The following is a 20,225-nucleotide window of genomic DNA, read 5'->3' as shown; positions in this document are numbered from 1 at the left end:
GACATTACAGCAGTGCCTCGCAAAACAAACTTTCCATGGCCGATTTCCTTCAGCAAAACATTTTTTTGCATTGTTTCTGGTGGCAAACCTATTAATTTAGTCCCAGATGTTGTTTAATCATGCGAAAATTGCAATAAAATATTAAAATACATAAAAAAGGAATTATATACTTGCCAAATGAGGAGGATGTTTGCAGTACAGAGAGAAGTGGAGGAAGGGGAGCAAGTCACACTAGTGTTTACACCCATGCGCACAATTGGAATGTCTCGGTTCAGTCTAAGTTTGTCTCCCACTGCTAAATGAGGCAGAAGACGCTGATTGCTTTTTCTTCAGCATGTTTCTGAGGGCAAAACGAGAGGGACTCTAGACAACGGAAAATGGCGGCCAAGGAGGACAAGGAACATGGAAGTACATGAAACACGCAGGTGCATTTGGTTCGTTCAGAGGAACCAGGTTCGCTCTGCAACTTTCAGAAAAGTGGTTAGCCGCAGCTGAACGAAACCAGCGGCATATGGCTTGCCATCATGTAGCGCTCCTTAGAGTGTTTTTCATATTCCGCTGAATTAGTTTATTAACCAAGATGAATTATGCAATTTTTTTAACATTCACTTTAGACTCAATGGCACTTCGTTGTGTTGCAGAGAGGATTCAGAAACAACCGATGCAATTTCTTGTGGCAATGTACATGCTGCGTGGTGATTTTTTTTTTTTTCGGCGTTTAAAGAAATCCCGCGAAATACGAAGTAAAGTCACGTGACTGCGCTTATGAGCTGTCGTATTGCAGCGCTCTTCAACCGCGCTTCGTGCGAAAGTACCGCGCGCGGACCATGGCGAAGTGAGCAGCTCTAGGCATCGGCTTCACAGTGCGTCAGCATCTTTGACGGTGGCACACATAAAGGAAGCGCCGCCGTCCCTGATAATCGATAAGCTCGACACAAGGTCGAGAGCGCTGCAATGCGGTAGCGATCGAGCGCAGTCACGTGGTATTATTTCATATCTCGCGGGCTTCCTTTAAACGCAAGAAAAAAAATCGCCACAAAGGATTGGATCGATCGTTTCTGAATCCACTCTACAATGCATCGAAACGCACTTGGCCACAAAGTGAATAATAAAAACTTTGCATAATTCGTCTTAATTCAGCGGAATATTGAAAAACACTCTTAAGGAGCGCCACATACGGCAAACTATATGCCGCTGGTTTCATTCAGCTGCGGCTAACCACTTCTTTTTTAAAAATCCTTGGTTCAAGTTACGTGAAACACCCTGTGTATACCACAAGAAGCCAACAAACACTCCTTGATGTGAGTGTTTGTTGGCTTCTTGTGATATGACTAATAAAAATCGGGCCCCTCGGTTAACCCCTTTCTTCTCGTTTACCGTGTCCACCTAGTGCTAAATTTATGCTCCGCAGATATTTTAGGGAATGGGGGGGGGGGACCCTTCCCTTTTTTTTTTTAACCTGAACCGACAGCTCACCGGATTGGCAGTGCCCGATTACGCGTAGAGATTCTTTCATTTTTGTCACACCTGCTTGGCAGAACCGGCAGCGCGCCATCCTTCCTACCCTTTTCGCTCTCTATCACAATTAAATTATTTGCTTTTCCTACAACCACGCGATCTTTAACTCATCCCTCATTGTGGGTCATGTGCCACGTGTAAGGCTCATCATCACCATCAAGATGGCGTCTTCGAATTGAGCGCGATGATGCCGAGCGCGGCCGGTGACATTATTGCTTAAAAGGCAAATCGTCCTTCTCCAGGGAAGAACAAAATCATGTTGCCCGCGTTGTCCCCATCGCATGGGAAAAGCGTGCGATCGTGCGTTGTGACGTCGTGACCGGCTCCGTGGTCCTCGCTTCCCGTGCGAGGCTAGCGCGGCTAGGCGACAACGTTCGGTGCGCCCGGGTGTGACATCGGGCCGTGCAGAGTTGGGATGCCAGCTGCGAACGAATGCTTCGGGCTGACTTGAAGCGATCCCACCGGGACATGCAGCCGACTCCACGCTAGGGAGACGTACGGTACACCGATCTTCGTCTACCAGCGTCCACGTTGGACAGCTATGCCAAATCGCCGGTCAGCTCCAACGTTTCTACTTCTCCGTTACAATGCCAACGCCTGGAAGCACCGACGGGGCTGACGCTTTCCCGAGCGTCGCCTTCTCGCTCTCACAAGTGCGTGAGCACTTGTCACAACAATAAGCACGCTGCGGCAGAGAAACTCGCCCGAGAGACTGCATGCTCGAAACGCGTGCGTACAGATTCTCGAAGGACGCTTTGTTCTGCGACCACGCGAACGTTCAGACTCGCGCCTGTACTCCGTCAGTGCATTGCAGAGCTCGGCGGGACTTTCGAAAATGCACCCCGGTGATGCGTGTCAGGTCCGCCCTGCAGGCATCCATCGTGTGTGACGGCCGAACGCGACAGCGGAGATCATTCGGAATCGCTCATAGTGCGTCTCACGGAAAGAAGGATATCGCCCCCCTCCGATTACACCGAAGACCAGAAACTTTCGGCGCAGAAGGAGGAGACCAGGCGCCCGAGCATGTCCAACGCGACGGCGACGTCTGCTCCGTGGTACGACGCCATCGCGCGGAGCTTCCTCGGTGCTGCGCACTGCGTGAGCGACAGGCTTCCGGACCAGTGGCCCGAGTGCCCGCCCTCGCAGACGATCGTGGCGATGGCGGTGTTCGTCTCGGTGGTGTGCTGCTGCGTCTACGGCCTCCTGTGGGATGGTTGGGTCGAGCGCAGCCCCGACGTGACCGTCGACGTCGTGTACACCAGGGTGGACTCGAGGTGGAGCGTTGCCGATGACGGCCAGCAGTACACCGTGCGCCCCGCGACGCCCGCTGGTGGCAGCCGTTTCAGCTTCCGCCGGATGATCAGGTGGTAGTTTACCTGACGACCGACAGAGGGAACGACTTCGCGGGACAGCACACTTATAGAGGCTAGAAGGTTAGAGAACCTTTCTAGCCTCTTTAGCACGCCGATGTTTCGAAGCGTCATTCCCGACAGAGGAAACTCTTGTTCCGTTTAAATATATATGTGGCCCTGAAGTTGGTCTAATTCTTTCTGTCATCAATTTGTAAGCACGTAACTTTGTAATGGCAGGTGATTAACTCATAAATCTACCTCATTAACCCTGTGAACCACGAACGTCGCTTCGACGTCTATGATTGATCCAAACGTCAACGTCTTGAAGTCACGTACATGTTACGTCTCGCGTACGTGCCGTTTTTACAAGAAGAAGCGTGGCTCTTTATAGGACGTACTATTCACATGATTGTTAGGCTACCAGACAACGTATTGTGGATGTACATAGGATGTCATTCAAACACCAACAGGTAGGCCTATTTTATTGGTGCACACCGTTTGAACAGTGTCACCTAAAGTTTGGCTATATATATATATATATATATATATATATATATATATATATATATATATATATATATATATATATATATATATATATATATATATATATATATATATATAATTGAAAAATAAGTGTTTCTTGCAACTGGTCAAATATTAGGAGAAATTTACTTTTCATAAAGGCCGGTCACAATGTCGAAAACAAATTTCGATTTAAATATTAATGAATTATTATATTTGTGTTTTTTGCAAAGATTTCTTCATATATATATATATATATATATATATATATATATATATATATATATATATATATATATATATATATATATATATATATATATGCATATCACCTGACGTCCAATGTATTTTGTAAGGACCTGACAAAGCTTTTTCGATCACACACGAGTAGTCCTCCCAGAAGCGTTTTTTTTTTTCAGTTTCCCTACTACAAACATGTTTTTTCACTTGCTCAAATTACAGTTCATGACTATCGTGTTTGCATCTACTCTTCTATTTCCGCGTTCAATTTACTCTTGAAATGCGAGCTAATTCAATAATACACTTGTACCAGGTGTGAGGCCCTGTTACTCTGCATGCCCGCGTCGCGGACATGCGTGAGCACTTCTGCGTTCACGGGCAGTATCTGATCTTGCTGTGTGGCGTTCTCCCCCTTGCACCTGTCACATGGTGCCTACTGAGGACATAATATTAAACATAGTCAAGCAATATGCAGAAGCCCTGATGCGCCAGGCGGTCTGGCGAGTTTTTATTACTCAGCAATGTTATTGAAGTTTTCTGTTCTATTTACGGGCAGTCAAGAACAATATGCTGAACTATTCCCACACAGTAATGTGAATGTACAAAATTTCATCTTAATAACGCGGTTATAACGTATTTGAGCCTTACACGAATATCCAAAAAATGTAACGAATATCCAGCGGAGACATCTATATAACATCTTTTCAACGTAAAAAAAAAGAGGACTTCTTGACAGTACCATCAAGGTTATTTTCACGTAAACTGAAGCAATCTCAACCTCTATTGGAGGTGCTGAATCTCGAACTGATACATCTAATGTAACTCCAGGCAACCTTGCGTAGTTTATAGGAAAAGAGAGAGTATACTTTCAAAATGAGCGATTAGATGGTACACCTGCAATATCAATTATAGCTCAATCTTGCAGTGAGCAGTTTCTTTACAGCGGCTGTTCGGGGCTGAAAGTTTGCTGAAGTTGCATGTAGCCGTTTCTGTTTGCAATTTTCCATTTGCAGGAGGGTTGTCGCGCGAGGTGCCTGGTGTGGTATCGAAAATGAATTATCTCAAGTAGGGAAATCCGTTTACCGATTAAAGGACACGCGTGGTGTTTTAATAGAACAGAGTATTTATATTCTTGATAACATTCTATGCGCAAATAGCTGCTTAAGCGCGAAAATACGTTATCGACGTCACACTGAGTTACCGGCACTGCGATTCTGGCGCAAAATTCAAGAAATGGAACTAGCTTCCGCTGGTTAATAACCGTTTTTCGCCAAATAAATGATAATACGAAGAAAATTTTATTTGTTATTCGATATTTCTGTCCTTTTAAAGAAGGGTCGCTTCAGCGTCCGCAACAACTATTCGACGCGGTGCAATTAATGCCGACGCGTGGATTTGCCGCGCCGTTATTCCTCATTTTGATCCACCTGATGGCACCTCGCGCGAGATATATGTGACCTTTCTTGCAAATAGAAAACTTGGGTTCAGCTACAATTTCAGCGACCTCCTGAGGGCAATATCTTGTGTCGCAAAAATCGTACATCACTCTGCGCTCTTCTTTGAGGTGTACTCTCGGCGCACAGAGATCATCACTCTAAACCGATTAGACCGCTGAACCTTTCCGCCACTCATGGGCAAATCCCCGCGTAGGTGTGAAGTTCTGTGGCGACAGCTGCAGACTCGCACCTTTCCGTCCCCTTACCTCCTCCACCGCATTCATCCCGCCATTTACCTATACTCCCTCTTGTGAATTCTGTGTCTCTCCCAAAGCAGACTTAAACCACATCATGTGGGGCTGCCCTAAGCACCCCCTTCCCCCTTTCCTCAAGCAATTTATATCTAGTGAGGAGCAGTGGGAGGCTGCCTTGCGCAGCTCCAGGCCCGACCTTCAGGAGGCCATCCTGGAGTGGGCTGAGAGGATAAAGGAGGCCTACTTCAAGTAGTTCCTCCCCCCACCCTCTATTCCATTGCCCCCTTCGCTTCAAAGAGGGATAAATAAATTTTTCATCATCATCATCAAATGTGCGTTATTCGTTATAGTTTTATTCCCTGCGCATATCAACGCTTACGTGAGCGCATCGTACCAAAAGGAAACAACAACCGGCGCTGGCTTAAATAAAGTTTTTTCCTTCCTTCCTTCCTGGGTGTTATATTCGCTAGAATATGATGGCTTACACAATAACATGTAAAAGACACTGCATGGTGAAAACACGCACCTCTAATTTTTTAGTACAAAAAAGAAAAAGGCCTGCGTTGTTCATATAATGCAGATATTTGCGGAATTCCTTTTCGGTGCGCCGAGTCATAATGTAGCTAGCTTTCAAGAAAGCTGAACTTGCGCAAAACACAGAGACGATCTCTGCGCGACAGCAAAGCTTTCCGCTAGCGAAACTGGAGCGCCCAGTAAACGACGAAAAAGTAAACGTACTACATCGTGGAAAGGGGTTGCGAGTTTGCGAGCGGAAAGAAGCGGGTGAGACAGAAACGTGACGCTAATTCAAGGTGTTGTCAAATGAAGTAAAAATTGGCAGTGGCTTAGCTCGGCTATGCCAAGATATACGTAGCGAAAGCTAAGGCACAGCATGGTTAGCCTTAGTTAATCTTGATTGCAAGTCCAGGTTTAAATTTTTTTTTTAAATTATGGGGTTTTACGTGCCAAAACCACTTTCTGATTATGAGGCACGCCGTAGTGGGGGACTCCGGAAATTTCGACCACCTGGGGTTCTTTAACGTGCACCTAAATCTAAGTACACGGGTGTTTTCGCATTTCGCCCCCATCGAAATGCGGCCGCCGTGGCCGGGATTCGATCCCGCGACCTCGTGCTCAGCAGCCTAACACCATAGCCACTGAGCAACCACGGCGGGTGCAAGTCCAGGTTTGTCTGGTTGTCTAGCTATGTTGCGGCGTTTAGCCAGTCGTTGGGCGAGCTGTTCGTCTGTTTCCCGGGCGATCCGTTTCCTCTTCATCTCGTTCCGATGTCGATTCCAGGCCTCCTGCTTATCAGAATTGTCGGCGTCCATATACTGCCGCCTCAACTGTGGCTGCGGCGCACGCGAGCTCTCCTTTTCAATCCTCCGACATGACGTTATCAGGCATGCGACGCAGCTGGCGAAGCGAGCGGAGGCGAACGCAACGACGAGGAACGCGGTGTGACGTCACGTGCCTCCTCGGAGCACGGCGACGGCGAAATCGCAAGTTCGCGGCCAGTAAAGCGTTCGCTTTAAAAGCGCCTAAAAGGCACCCACTAGCCCCCGCAGTGGGTTGAAGCCATTGCATGGAAACAAGATGGCGTCGCGGCGGTGACGGCCGCCGCCATGATGCCCGAACCACGCCGGGAGTGACCGTGTATACAGGATTACTCCCGTGCGCCGTGACAACCGACATATATCCGAAAAGGATGGCGTCAACGATGCGTCTCTTCGAGGCACACGATATGTCCGTCGCACGTGTCGGCAGCGCGGTGACATCGTGAACACTTCTGTACCATGTGCCCCGACCGTCGGCGGGTCTCATCGGGCGGACTTGGCCTTCCACATTCGCGCATGTACACGCACCGTCGGCTCTTTTACGAGCACAAACTGAATCTAGCGTTATATAAGTAGCGTTCGACGTGGTACGCGCACTATATGGCTACTCGCCGAACTTCACATCCACGCGTCCGACGCCGCCACCTGCAGGTCCGGACCCTGCAACAGTCGCCGCGTCGACTTCCGCACGAGAACTGTGCCGCAACACTAGACTGGCGAGTTGTAGTACGTCCGCACGCCGTCTACGCGTGTTCGGGCACGTGTTCATTGCGTGAGCCGCGAACTGAGCTATAAGGTGACCGGCCAGCGCGCAGAACAAGCCCGTCGCGCGGACATGTCTAGCGGGGACGCCGACACACCCCGCGACGAAGACGCGGCGTCACACTTGCTGCTCGCCCTGCGCGACGCGCTCCCCGAGAATTGGCCCTCGTCGCAAGCGATCGTGGCGATAGTCGTGTTTGTCGCCGTGGTCTGCTCGTTCATTTACGGCCTGCTCCGGGACCCGCCGGGAGATTCGGCGCAGCTCGTCTACTTGAGGTTGTCGTCCAGGTCCGGCAGCCCGGAGAGACGGCAAGAGGGCTTCGTCGAGCTGGAAGCGCGCGTCCTCACCCCCGTTGTGGTACAGACACCTGGACCAAGATGAGCGAAGCCCTATAATACGCAATGTGCAAGTCGCTGCCTGACCGATTTGTTAGTTCAAGTGCCAGTGAAACCCGCTGTGCCTTGAGAGACGTCGTCGTAGTGTGCTCCCGATTAATTCGGACCACCTGGGGCTTTCGGGTGTACACCGATATTCTGAATGCACGAACGCTTTTGTGCCTGGCCCCCAATCAGAACGCAGCTGTCACTTATGCAAATCGAACCGGCGAACACAACCTTAGTGTAAGGGAATGCTAGCTGCGAGGCTGCAGCGTCGGCTAGGTTTCATTATCGCACAAGGAGTACGTCCTTTCACCTTGCATTGTTGTCCTTGTTTTTATAAAAATCATTTGACGTGTCTAGCGCATTGAAATGTTGCTGTTGACTAGTGCTAATATTTGGCTGCACATGAAATTTGCAGAGTATCACGTTTTTTTTTCCTCGATGTATGCATGAAAGGCATTTGCAATAGCACATGCTGAAACAAGACAGAAGTTGACAAGAAGGTCAAGGCTTGAAGTGAATAACTGTTTGAACAAAGAATGCCACTGGAGACAGCATTTCGACAAGGGGCTCAAGATGTTGGCTCCTATCTCGTCTTTTGCACTTCTACAATCTCAGGGGCAAGGCTGTGCGAAGTCCTGTTGAGATGCATCCTACCAGGAGTTGAAACCTATGCCAACTGCTGTAAATAACGTTAAAATACTGTACAATGATTCACTACTGCATCACCATAGACAAGGTGCACTTCCAATTTACTCTAGACAAAACAGGCAGGCCCTGCATCAAAACATGACATTAAACACAATGCATCATGGAATGCTACCTCCCTCTGAAATTTGAGTACAAATGAGCTGACACTCTGGCTGGATATGCGCAACCAATAGCTGGATTCCTTAGTTCAGAAGTTTTAACGTAGCCTTTTTCAATGTGAACTACAATATGGTAAAAAAAAAATTGTCGCCTGCACCACTGTTACTAAAGTATGGCAGGAGACTGCCTAAGCGCGGAATATTCCGCACTGGACTTGAGTACACGAGCACTTGCTTGAAAGTACTAGTAAAGCTGGAGCACCTGCCTGGCATTTGTCAAAAATATATATATAATTATAATAAATGTGCATGTACTACGCTCGAATGTGAAAAGCGGATAGCTCTGCATGATACTAATGCAATTTGACAACGTGACAGAATTTTACAATGTCCAGATTGAACAGCACCCCCAGTAAACTTCGTGCACAATTCTGGCAAGTTAACTAGGTTGGAAAGCTGTTCAGCAATGTGAAGAACATTTGTCATTAAATTTTTCCACTCCATTATATTTTTTATGAAACAAATTTCTACATGATGAGTCCATACTACATATCGCCTAGAAATGACCATGCTAAAAAGGCTTGAGAAAAAATATGTTGTGCTGAGGTATGTGTGCATTCCTTTATTCTATTTTACAATTTACGAGTGCAATCAGTTGGAGTTGCGGGTGTTTCTGCAAATATATTTTCCTCATCCTTGCAAGATGTAGTATGCTTCAGTTGAATGTACACATGACAGCTGTGCCAGTTTCCTTCCATGTTTTCATTTTCGTTATTCTTTCGACCGCCCTACAATGAATTCCAATTGCGCAATGAAGGTTCTCGGACAAATAAAAAACTAAACATTTAAGTGTGAAAACGACAGTTAACATCAGTCTCTATTCACAAAAGTATTCATAAGAGTATGTCTTCAATGGCCAGTGCTATGGTAGCCATGAGTTAAGAGAGTGATTGATTGTGATAACAAGACTATTGACTTTGGCGATAGCCAATCGCGATCAGCAGCTACGGAAAATAAGTTTTGCAAACACAGAAGTGTACATACAGTATCATGGCGCTGCATGCAACATAACGATAGACGAGATCAGAAAGCAGGAAAATATGACTTTCACTCGTCGCAGCTCATGTGGACATTTAAAAGCTGTGCCCAAAGAAAGAGAAAGCAGATCATAAGGAGTAATAATTACTTTATTAGCTCTAATATATGATATAAATAAGAAATAAAGGTGGTTATTGCAGTACACGACGTAGTCACTGGCGTGTAAAAAAGCACTGGGGGTTGAAGGGCACGCTGCCCCATGAGAGTGGCACATTGCATAAGAAAAGCATTTGCATAATGAACGAAAGGCACCACCATCGCCTGCAAGCGCAAACAACCGAAAACATTTTACTCCTCGCACACAAATCACTTGAGCCTTTGGCCGTGAGAAGAGGAGCAGAAGCCACACACGAACATGCATTAAATGCCATCTTGTTGAATGTGATCCCTCCCAGCCATTCCTGAATCCTCCCAGCTGTAACAACAGTTTGTGCCTGTTTCGTGTACAGTGTGGCCCATAGTTAAAGGGAACGCCAGACTAGTACTTCGGGATTGATTGCAGCTCACTTATGACATGAAGGCCTTGGCAATAATTTCTTACCATTATAAGTCTACCAATGTGCCATATCAAGCACTTTTCCTTCTTATGGGGTTCATGACGTGTTCAAGTAACCTTGGTTTGAATATTAGTATGACGTGTTCCCTCTAAGAGTAAATTGTACTGTGCATGTCTACATGAAAAGAAGTTATCTGTATTTAGAATTCATGGGTAAATTCAGTCAATGACCACAATTATGGTCCAGGTGTCTTTAAAACAAATGAAGTGAACTGCACTGTCAAAACTTATGCTAACTGCAGAAAAGCTCCAATTGCTGCAGTGCATGAAGACCCAGCTAGCTTGCAGCTAACCATCCGGCTACACCAGTATGGTCTCTCGCAACTAAGTCTTGAGAAAATTTTGCACTTTGCATACCATTGCATCAATGCAATCAAGCCATACCAAACCCATGAGTAAAAATTAATTCGATGTAAATGTGGATGATGTGTTCTTGAGTGAACACTGGACACACCCTGCACGATTCAGGAGACACACTTGAGACACCGATCGATGCATCTCAACTGCAACACCGCTTCCACGAACTGCTTAAAATGTTTGCCAAATGTGCTGTAAATGACGGTGGGCAGGTTGCAAACACGCACCAGCTGGACAACACACCAAGAACAATTCACCGTGACAGATAGTGATAGTCAGCACAAAGAGACGTCACAGAAAGCAGTGCCAGAATAATGCAAATCTCTCCTACTCCATTTTTCATCATGGATTGCAGCGAGTCATCGATCTCAAAAGGTAACATTAACATGGTTTCACAGTGGCATCTCATTAATTCAAACCTGCTTAATTTGAACTTCCAGTTTATTCGAACTGATGTAGTGATCTTACGAAAACTGTGTGCAGTTTTCCCCCGTAATGCTCGGTAATTCGAACAAGTAAGCGTTTCGGACACACTGCGCGCCAACTCACGCTACGGCGCACATAACCTGCATCAAAAATTTTTTAAGTGTGACAGTATAAAGTTGGGGTGTTGGTTACATGCAAATTTTGCCTTGAGGTGCAGCTTCACAGCAGCAAAAATTTCGCCTAGACATACGGCTTCACGGCAGCACGTGCCATGCTGCAGTGAAGCCACACTTCCGGAATTCGTAGCTCGTGTAAGCTCAGCGCACATGCACCACAAGTGCTGCACGCAAGTCCTCCATTCAATTACCTTGCTTTAATTCAAACTACTTTTAGTTCAAACCGATTTTCATGCCCCTTCGTGTTCGAATTATCGAGAATCGACTGTGCAAACCTAAGGCAAAAGGGTCAAAAACATAATCACACTGACATAGAAGTGGAACAGAATCGTGGCATTATTTGGGCACAGCCTTTCACACTTGAACGTCCACTGCCTCTGGTGGTGCAAGATGGCTTCCTATGATCGACACAAAGAATGCAATGTTGCTCACGGCCACAGTCGTAAAAAAGAGCTAGGGGCTTTTGGGCTAGGGAATTCTCTCGCTAAACAAGCTAGTACTTGTTTATTCTTTGAACCTTGTCCTCTTACCAGTTCATTAGCACGACGTACTCATGCAATCGATGCTAGCAAAATGACCCTAAGTTGCTCTTATTAAGCACCTGGACATAACAATGCATGGCAAAGCTTGTCTGTGCAAAAAGAGTTTTGCAGGGACTTTAAAATACTACTACTTTCACGTTGCAGTCATAACATAGGACAACACTGTGCAAAGCTATAAATATCAAAATGCTAAGTATAACAAGCTTGTTACTGAAAACTGAGATAACAGCATTGTCTGTTACAAACACTTATAAAGTGACGCAACATACCCAGGCGGGAAATGAAACTAGAAAGCTTTCTATCTTCGATATCACCACTTGAAGTTAAGAAAAACATTTTGCTCACACATATATTGGCTGTTTTGGATGGGCAGTGACATAGCTTAAGACACTAGCACAGGCTACCTAGCAAACACGGCACTCGACAAATCGGTACCATTTTGGATCACCAGAGGCAACGGAACAACCCGCATATCTTTAAAATGAGTACACATGACAATGTAAAAGGTTCAAAATAAAATACGTTCCAGAGTCATATGGCACAACCGTGTGCGAGAGAGAGAGGAGCACCTCAGAATCTCTCCAGTTCCTCCGAGCAACGCAACGTGTACAAATGCTCAATGTTAAAAACATGGAACAAACACCGGTTTCTTTTAAAAAAAAAGTAAGCTTGTTAAAAACTGGGTTAATAAGAAAAGATAACAAATGCATGATTTGCACATGGCCCAGCTTAGACAAACTTGGAGCATGCAAGCAGGGCAGGACGTGACTTCTGGACGCAAGCGAGGTGAGACACAAGTTGAGAACAGCTGCTGTTAACAAAAGAGATCGACAAACAATGCATGGAACACCTTGTGGCAACTATGTTGCACAGAAATGCCACGAGCGTTCATTTAGAATCTTGAAGGACTGCTTAATTTATGGACTGTTTCAGGTATAGCTACATGTAAATGTGTGTTAAAACTACTTCTGTAATAGCCCAGGTGTACCAGAATATACAAGTCACTGACTTCCTTTCAGCGTTGCGAAATCACTTAACTATGGGATAACACCCACAGAGAAAAATAAAAGACAAATTCTCAGTGCTATGTAGCCCAGTGCAAGGATCATTATTGGCCTTTGTTGTTCCAACTCATGGAAGACACGTTGGTAGTCACTGAAGTAAAGTTGTCAGTAATACAATGTCATCCAAAAATAGACTATGCTAGCACACTCGTCTTCAGTATGCAAAGCGGACCAATCCCATCATAGTATAAAAATCATTTGCGCAACAACTCATCTGGTTCTGTGCATGCTTAAATCGAAAATCCATTCCAAGAAACTCTCGCACAAATGTACGCTAAGGTTATGAGAGAGCCATGTGTAACTACACTCGTATCGCACAATCTACAATCTAGGCGAGCTTACTTGTAAGTTTAGTGCGACATTTGCTAAGAAAGAAAAAGCTCTTTTTTTCAGCAGCCAAGCAAGCACCAGCTGAGTGCTCAGTGGTAGATACCCTGTCTCAGATATGTTTTCATTGCCGAGTTGAGTGCACTAACTGCTAAGAAAACTTAAAATCATTTAGCACAGCATACTTAGACCACCTCATCAAGGAAGTCTTAAAAAGACACGAGGAAAGTGCTCAAGAGGAAAGAACAAGCTCTTCCACAATAGTCACCAACTAAAAATGCGGTTACACTTCGAACTTGAAAATGCAGCCAAAATTTTCAAATGAAATGTAGAGACCATTATTGTGCGTACGACATAATACAATTTGAACTGTTAAGTGGGCTTGCCCTGCCTCGAGTTAAAGAGATAAAGCTGATTAGCAGGGTCAATAAAAACTCTTGCTGCACCAACAATGAGGTCAACACTGCTAAGAACAAAGACTACGCTACTTAAATGCAAACAATAACATAAGCGCAACAATGCAAAAGACTAATTGATAACAAGAAACACCAAAGGAGAGATGCTAAAACAAAGGACTTAACAAGGTGCACCCAGAACAGCACCCTAGGGGTCGACGCAGAACTTTTCGCAGTGGCCGAGTCATTCCCTGTTCCTATTACCACACGACAATCACCTGCAACCAGGAGCAATTGTGGCTCACAGAACTCCACAGCTGCAATACCTGGCCTTGTTGCAGCAGCTTTCCCTCAATGCTGCTGCGTGCTTTGTGGTAATTCATGCAACGCAGCATTATCGAAGGGACGCACAGCAGAGGGATGATCGAAGGCTCTGCATTTGTGCTCTGTCGTGATCTGGCATCTCCGTCTGCAGTGCAATCGACAAAAGACATCTTAGGAGTCTCACCCAGAAAGTGGGTCGAAGGCTTAAACATAACAGGTGCAATTATAGGTGGACATCGAACACCCCACGTACGCTGCCTTGACTGTAAGTGGCGCTGGCTAACATTCCCAGAGCTCACCCTTCAAGCAAGTACCTAAGAAGGTGGCTGGATGGACGATGCCATGGCAGCTTAATAGGTAAAGCACCACACGTGTAATGTGGAGATGTGGGTTTGGTCCCCACCTGTGGCAAGTTATCTTTTCATCCACTTTCATTTTCCTTTACCCTTGTTAGTTCAAAGAACAATCTGAAGTTCATGACGTCGCAATGATGTACCAGTGCAGGGGTTATGGTGCACAATTTAAGATATGCCAGTTTGAATTTCATTTTCTCTAGTAATCAACCTCTTATCATAAAGTTATAGAGAATAGAGTTTTAAAAGAATCGTGTATCAGTTTCAACTGATTTAGTGATTTTCTTTGGTGTCCTTTTTGGCCCGTGGATGCCACAGTCCCGAGCTGGATCACACTGTTTCACAAATGCACACACTTTGCTGGCAGTGACGAGTTCTGGCGGTGGCGGCGTGCTGTCACAGTATCAACGCATGTGCGTGGCCCGCGCATGAAGGGTTGAAGTTTTCTATAAACGCAAGAGATGCACACTATGTTTAACTGGGGAAAAAAAAACAAAGAGGAATCCAAGTGAATGCTCCCTCATGCTCCCGACTCAATTGGCTGCGCAACAATATTCTGCTACAATATTCACATTTCACATCCGTCATCTAATCCAAGCAGTGCCTTTCTTACAGCTACAACTTTTCAGCACTTGTAGTGCGTGCTTTAGTTTTCTGTCAGATTACTTCTGGCCACATCAGACGTGACCACCAAAGTAGCCAAGCTCAGCTGACTTCACCAATGTCCACGCATGACAAAGCCACTCAGCAAGCAAAGCAGTGAACCTAATCTGAAAGCCAGTCAGAAGACCCTGGTAAACCAATGTCCTACCTAATACTGGTACCAGGGCTGCTTGCGGATCCAGCGGACGCGCAGTCCGGAGTCTGTGCGGATCTTGATGGAGGCTGCCTCGCAGGCACGCACGGTCTCCTTGACCGACTGCATCAAGTTTTGGGCATTGCCCACCAACATGTCCGTTGCCTCCTGATCCTCCTCCGTGCCTGCGCGGGTGCGGACACCAAACGGAAGTTAATCTCTTCCAGTCCTGTGGCTTCATTTCAAGCTATGCTAGCTTGGTTCATGCGCGCGTAACCTTTTTTTAAAAAAGAATGTGCACCCTTTAGGGTGCTATCCTGTCCTGCTACAATAGTCCTCATTCATTTAATGCCCCATTTCTTGAATGTGTACTTGGTACTTTCCTGAAGGGTACATTATGAACATGCATAGTATATCTGGCAACACTGCACGCATCCACAACCACGAGACATGCACCTCCTGAATGCTATGCACACACATGACCATGGGATACACATCCTGGGACACGCTGTGCGTGTCTGTGCTACACCCTTAATGGTGTCAACAATGTCGCAAGTCTAATACCCTGGTCACATGGGGCACTTTCGATCACTATCGAGCCCAAATTGAGATGCAATTATTCTATTGTGATTGGCTACTTTGCATAATATCCAATAGGGAGTCAATCGTGGTTGCGAAATTCGGACTAGACAGTGATCGAAAGTGCCCTGTGTGATCAAGGTATAGAAGCGCAGTCCTTGAAAGATGCTTGAATTATAAACGTGTGGCGCAATATGCACAAGAAAAGAAAAAGGGGGACGGGACAGAGCACCGGCCTGTTCACTCTGTGCTCTGTCCAGTCCTCTTTTTTGTTTCTTGTGCGTCTTGCACAGTGCACTTATAATTCAAGTATGAACTAACTAGTCCGCAAGAAATTAGTTTTGAACGATGCCACCTGCATTAGTAATATACATCTGCCTGACAAGGCTCGAAAGAATGTCAAAGTACCAGCACAAGATCAGTAACAGTAGTTTGAGAGAACAGGTCGTTAAGCTGACTGGTCCAAACTTGCAAGTCTAAACAAGCACGCACTTTGCATGAATGTCTGTCTCTCTTTTGTTGCCCTGCAAAATGTACGCTTGTTTAAACTAGCAACTGCGGTTCAATTCCAGTGCCTGTGAGGCCCGTCCCCTGTGGCATAGCACACCAGTTGGCTGAGGCAGGAGAAGTGGTTGGGCCAGTTTTGTTGATGTAAGAAGTTGCCAACATGTTGCCAGTGATGCACCTTGGTCTCAAGCAGTGTTCTCCCACAACTAAATGCACCGCCACAATGTGAACAGTCACCACAGTTGTGAGATAGCCACAGCCATAATAATAATAATTTCTTTTTTTAAATGCTGTTCATCTTTGACTGCAAGCACCAGGTATTCAGAAAACTTATTCGAACATAAAAAAAAAAGATTAATTCTGAAGTTTTACGTGCCAGAACCGTGATATTATTATGAGGCATGTCGTAGTGGGCGGCTCCGGATTAATTCTGACCACCTGGGGTTTTTTATACAAAGCAGGGCACATGAGTGCTTTTGTATTTTGCCCTCACCGAAATGCGGTTGCCGTGGCCACAACTTGATGCTGTACCTTCTGGCTTAGCAGGGCGATGCTATAGCCACTACACCCCCACGGCGGGTAAAACTTATTCGAAGAATTCATCTGATTCAAACATAGGGCATTCTGGATTACAGCAAGAGAACTGAATTTATACAGCTTTTGGCACACTGCAACTTTCGATCAGCAGGGTAAAAAGTGTGTTTGGCATTGTGGGGTTTCTGGCTCTCGTGGCGTTTTTCGGGCTCTCGCGGTGGTTGTGTGGAGCCATTGCGTTGTGTTGCCGGGGGCTCCGTGTCCCTCTCCTCCTTGCCTGGACAGGGTGGCAGCGGGTCATACAACACTGTCGCTCTGCTGTCATCCCGCCCACGGGAAGGTCAACAGGCTTTCCCCATTGGCTGACATTTTGGCGGGATTCGGGCCCTGCCTGCGTGCACTCCGGGTATGCGCGTGCAAGACGGGGCCCGGGGAGACCACATCGGGGCGTCTGAAGGTGCGTACATGTTCCCCTCTGCCGGCGGCGGCCCCCTTTGTCCGCCGCCGGCCGATGGTTACTTCGGCTAGTCGGGGTCCCGGCCTCGGCGGGCGCGCGCGCACTCTTCCATCGTCTCGATGTCCTGAGGCAGCGTCTGCCAATCGTGCCCCCGTCTGTTCGTCTGTCGCTTCTTTCTATTTCCCTTTTTTCTGCTGTGGGGCGCGCAATGGCAGGCGCTGACCGAAGGATAGGCAACTTCTTACTGCTGGGGTTCTTTGTTCTTTGTTCCTAGTTTCTTTGTTCTCTCTCTGTCGCGGTGCGCCGTTATTGGCCACCGGCAACCATTTGGCCATGTTTTGTGTCTTAATTAGCTTCAGATTCGGTCGTGATGTTAAAACATGTGTTTGTATTAAATCCCAGTTTAATAAATGTACTTTCTGGCTTCTTGAGAGCTTTGCCTAGGGTCTCCCTTGCTGCGCGCGGTCTCGCCTTCCCTAAGCTGGGGCCGGCGGGGCGCGTACGCGCGCAGCTGCGCGTCGGCACACGGAGCAGGCCAAAGCAGGCGCAGATGCGGTGCCCTGCACGCATGGTGGCTCGGAGTGCTCGAACCCGCGGTGGTCGTCTGGCGCACGCAGAATCATAGCGTGCGCGCCGTAAGCGTCGCGGGGAGACCACAGCATGTAAGCCTTTTTGATAATTAATAACAGTTCAATCACTTCCACTGGCCATGTCAATCTGTGTGCACCACTCGGACAGTCTTCGCTGCACTGAAATCATTATACAGACCAAGGGAATAACGACAGTTAATTTAGAAGTACTAGCTAGAATGTCTCTACACCACATGTATACTTCTACAGCTGAAACAAAGTTAAGGCTCCACAACCTCAATGTTCAAATGATATTGTCAGCTATACTGGTAGGCTGCAGATTCACTCTGACCACCTGGGTTCCTTCAACAAACACCTAGGTTGGTATATGTGACCATTCTTGCATTCCACCGCCATGGGAATGTGGTCGTTGTGCCGTGAATCAAGTCTGCATGTAAATGTTTAGCAGCAGAATGCCATAGCTGATCAGCCACTATGGCAAGCCTTTACCAAAGATCAGCTAATCTGCAGCACCATCTACATTCTTCTTAAACAACTTGCTATTCATTTTTATGCTTTGCCTAAAAGGGATACAGTGTAGCACAATGAAACAAAAACACAATTGAAGTGAAAAAAATATTAGCGAACAAATGAACAAGCCACACACAGTGCAAGAAATCATGCCATGTGACAAGGAAGCAGCAGTGTTCACAAAGGAACAAGCATAGTGAACCGCAACACAGCATCACCAGAAATTTGGTTCACACAGCGTCATTCCATTCCATTCCAGCCAGAGACGTGCATTTGTGCGAGCGCAGGTGCAAAGCGCAAGAGAATGAAATAAAAACATGTTGCCCAAAAACGTGCTGCTGAACGAAGCAACATGCCGAAGCGTGTTTGCCAGTTCTTGAAGCGAACACAAAAAACACTACTTACTCCATCTTTTTACTGCTTTTTTTTTTTTCAAGAAATGGAAGAAAGATGAACAGAGGAAAAAATGAGCAAGGAACTCGAAATTTGCATACAGGAAATAAGGGAAAAAAAAATTCCTGACTTGAACACAATACAATGTGCGTGTTAACAAACACAATAAAACTGAATCAAGAAAGATGCAACACATACTTAGGGACACGTTATTGTACGAAGTTTATGTCACTGTCTGTAGGGTAAAGTGAAAAACTTGCAGCAACATTAGAGGGACATTACTGAGAAATGTTAGGCTTGGCTGGATTGGTAGACTGTGCTTCTGCTATTGCAACGGCAGTCAAACTATGCTATAAATGAAGTATCCAACACGAAAATACCTTTGTTATACCCGATATTCGTTATAAAGATAAGGGCTGATATCAGCAGCAAAAAAAAAGTTTTTTGAGTTGATTATCTGTTGTCATTACATTGAGGTTCAACTGCACTAGATAAGCTTCATTATGAGTAAAAGTTTGGTATGCCAGAGAGAAAGGGTACAGAAACTTTTCTTGGCTATGAAGTGAGATCTATGGAATCAAAGTGTGCCAGTGGTACCACTGCTGGAGGTAGCTCTGCAATTTTGTTTGTGTTTTCTTACATTGAAAATAATAAACATTATTGATTAGCTTTTCTACAGCACATATTTTGAAAAGATACGTAACATTCAACAGTCAGCTAGTGATATTTTATAGCTTTTCTTTCTTTCTTTGCCCGTATTTGGTTTTCGCACACGCAAGACTGCCACATGTATTACGCACGATTTTTGAAAGGCAAAATGAGGCCAGCTTTTCCTGGTGAGTGTTTGTCGCTTGCTGTTCTGCCTATCCTTCCTGCTGTCCTGCCTGTCCTTCCGAGAGACTGACGACCAACTTCAGCTACAAATTGCTGTTGAAGTGCTCAAGGGGAGTGCGTGTAATGTCTACACAGAAACCAGGGGAACTCATCCGGGAATCAAAACCATCAGATAAGTTGATACATGTGGGACGACTATAAATATTGATTAGCTTCAGAAATTCACGTCGAATTAACTGCATCTGCTTTCACTAAAGGAGAAGAGCTATGCGAGATGAGAGATATCGAAACTGAAACCGGTGCCAAGCATGGTCGGCCTACATTGCGTACGAATATATGTGCAGAAGCTCCAACCCCCGTAGCCTCTGCTTCGTAGCCAAGAAAAGTTGTCCGCAATTATAACTTACAGTGCCCACACCAGCTCCCTGTGATGGCGTAGATTTTTGGCAAGGTCTGCTGGGGGCTAATCATTAGCCTACCAGTAAATTTCAAGTCTTGCAATCATGAGCTTGAGCTAGGATTGCTCGAATTTCACGAATACATCCGGCTGTCATTCTTCTAAGTTGCAATGTGTAAAACTCTATATTGTATCCCAACACTACTACTGGCGTTCCTTGAATGTGCGTACACGGCATTACATACCTCACTGCTAGCACGAACAAGCTAACATAAAGATATTAAATAAGGGCCATGGTGAAAACTTAGAAACAATGCCACAGACAGTCAACAAGCACACACACATGCATGCAAATACTATGTGGAAGTACTACTGTTAAGATGGTCGAAACATTCA

The 20,225-nt window shown here is 45.9% G+C and overlaps 1 protein-coding gene across 4 annotated transcripts in view; it reads right to left on the bottom strand.

Moving 5' to 3' along the window:
- Positions 1-9,783: 9,783 nt before the first annotated feature.
- The window catches only part of Vinc (vinculin), a 59,047-nt gene continuing 48,605 nt past the window's right edge, over positions 9,784-20,225 (bottom strand). For all 4 annotated transcript variants that reach the window (XM_065456252.2, XM_065456254.2, XM_065456253.2 and 1 more), the window contains 2 exons: positions 15,044-15,213; positions 9,784-14,024 (listed from right to left, as the gene is read on the bottom strand). In XM_065456252.2, the coding sequence (XP_065312324.1) occupies positions 15,044-15,213 (170 nt within the window). In that variant the 3' untranslated portion in view covers positions 9,784-14,024. The remainder of the gene's footprint in view (positions 14,025-15,043; positions 15,214-20,225) is intronic.

This window comes from Dermacentor albipictus, chromosome 9 (genome assembly GCF_038994185.2).
Source record: "Dermacentor albipictus isolate Rhodes 1998 colony chromosome 9, USDA_Dalb.pri_finalv2, whole genome shotgun sequence".
In the NCBI taxonomy this organism is placed as follows: Eukaryota; Metazoa; Arthropoda; class Arachnida; order Ixodida; family Ixodidae; genus Dermacentor; species Dermacentor albipictus.
The sequence above is the reverse complement of the archived record's forward strand: the minus strand, read 5'-3'. Positions and strand labels throughout refer to the sequence as shown.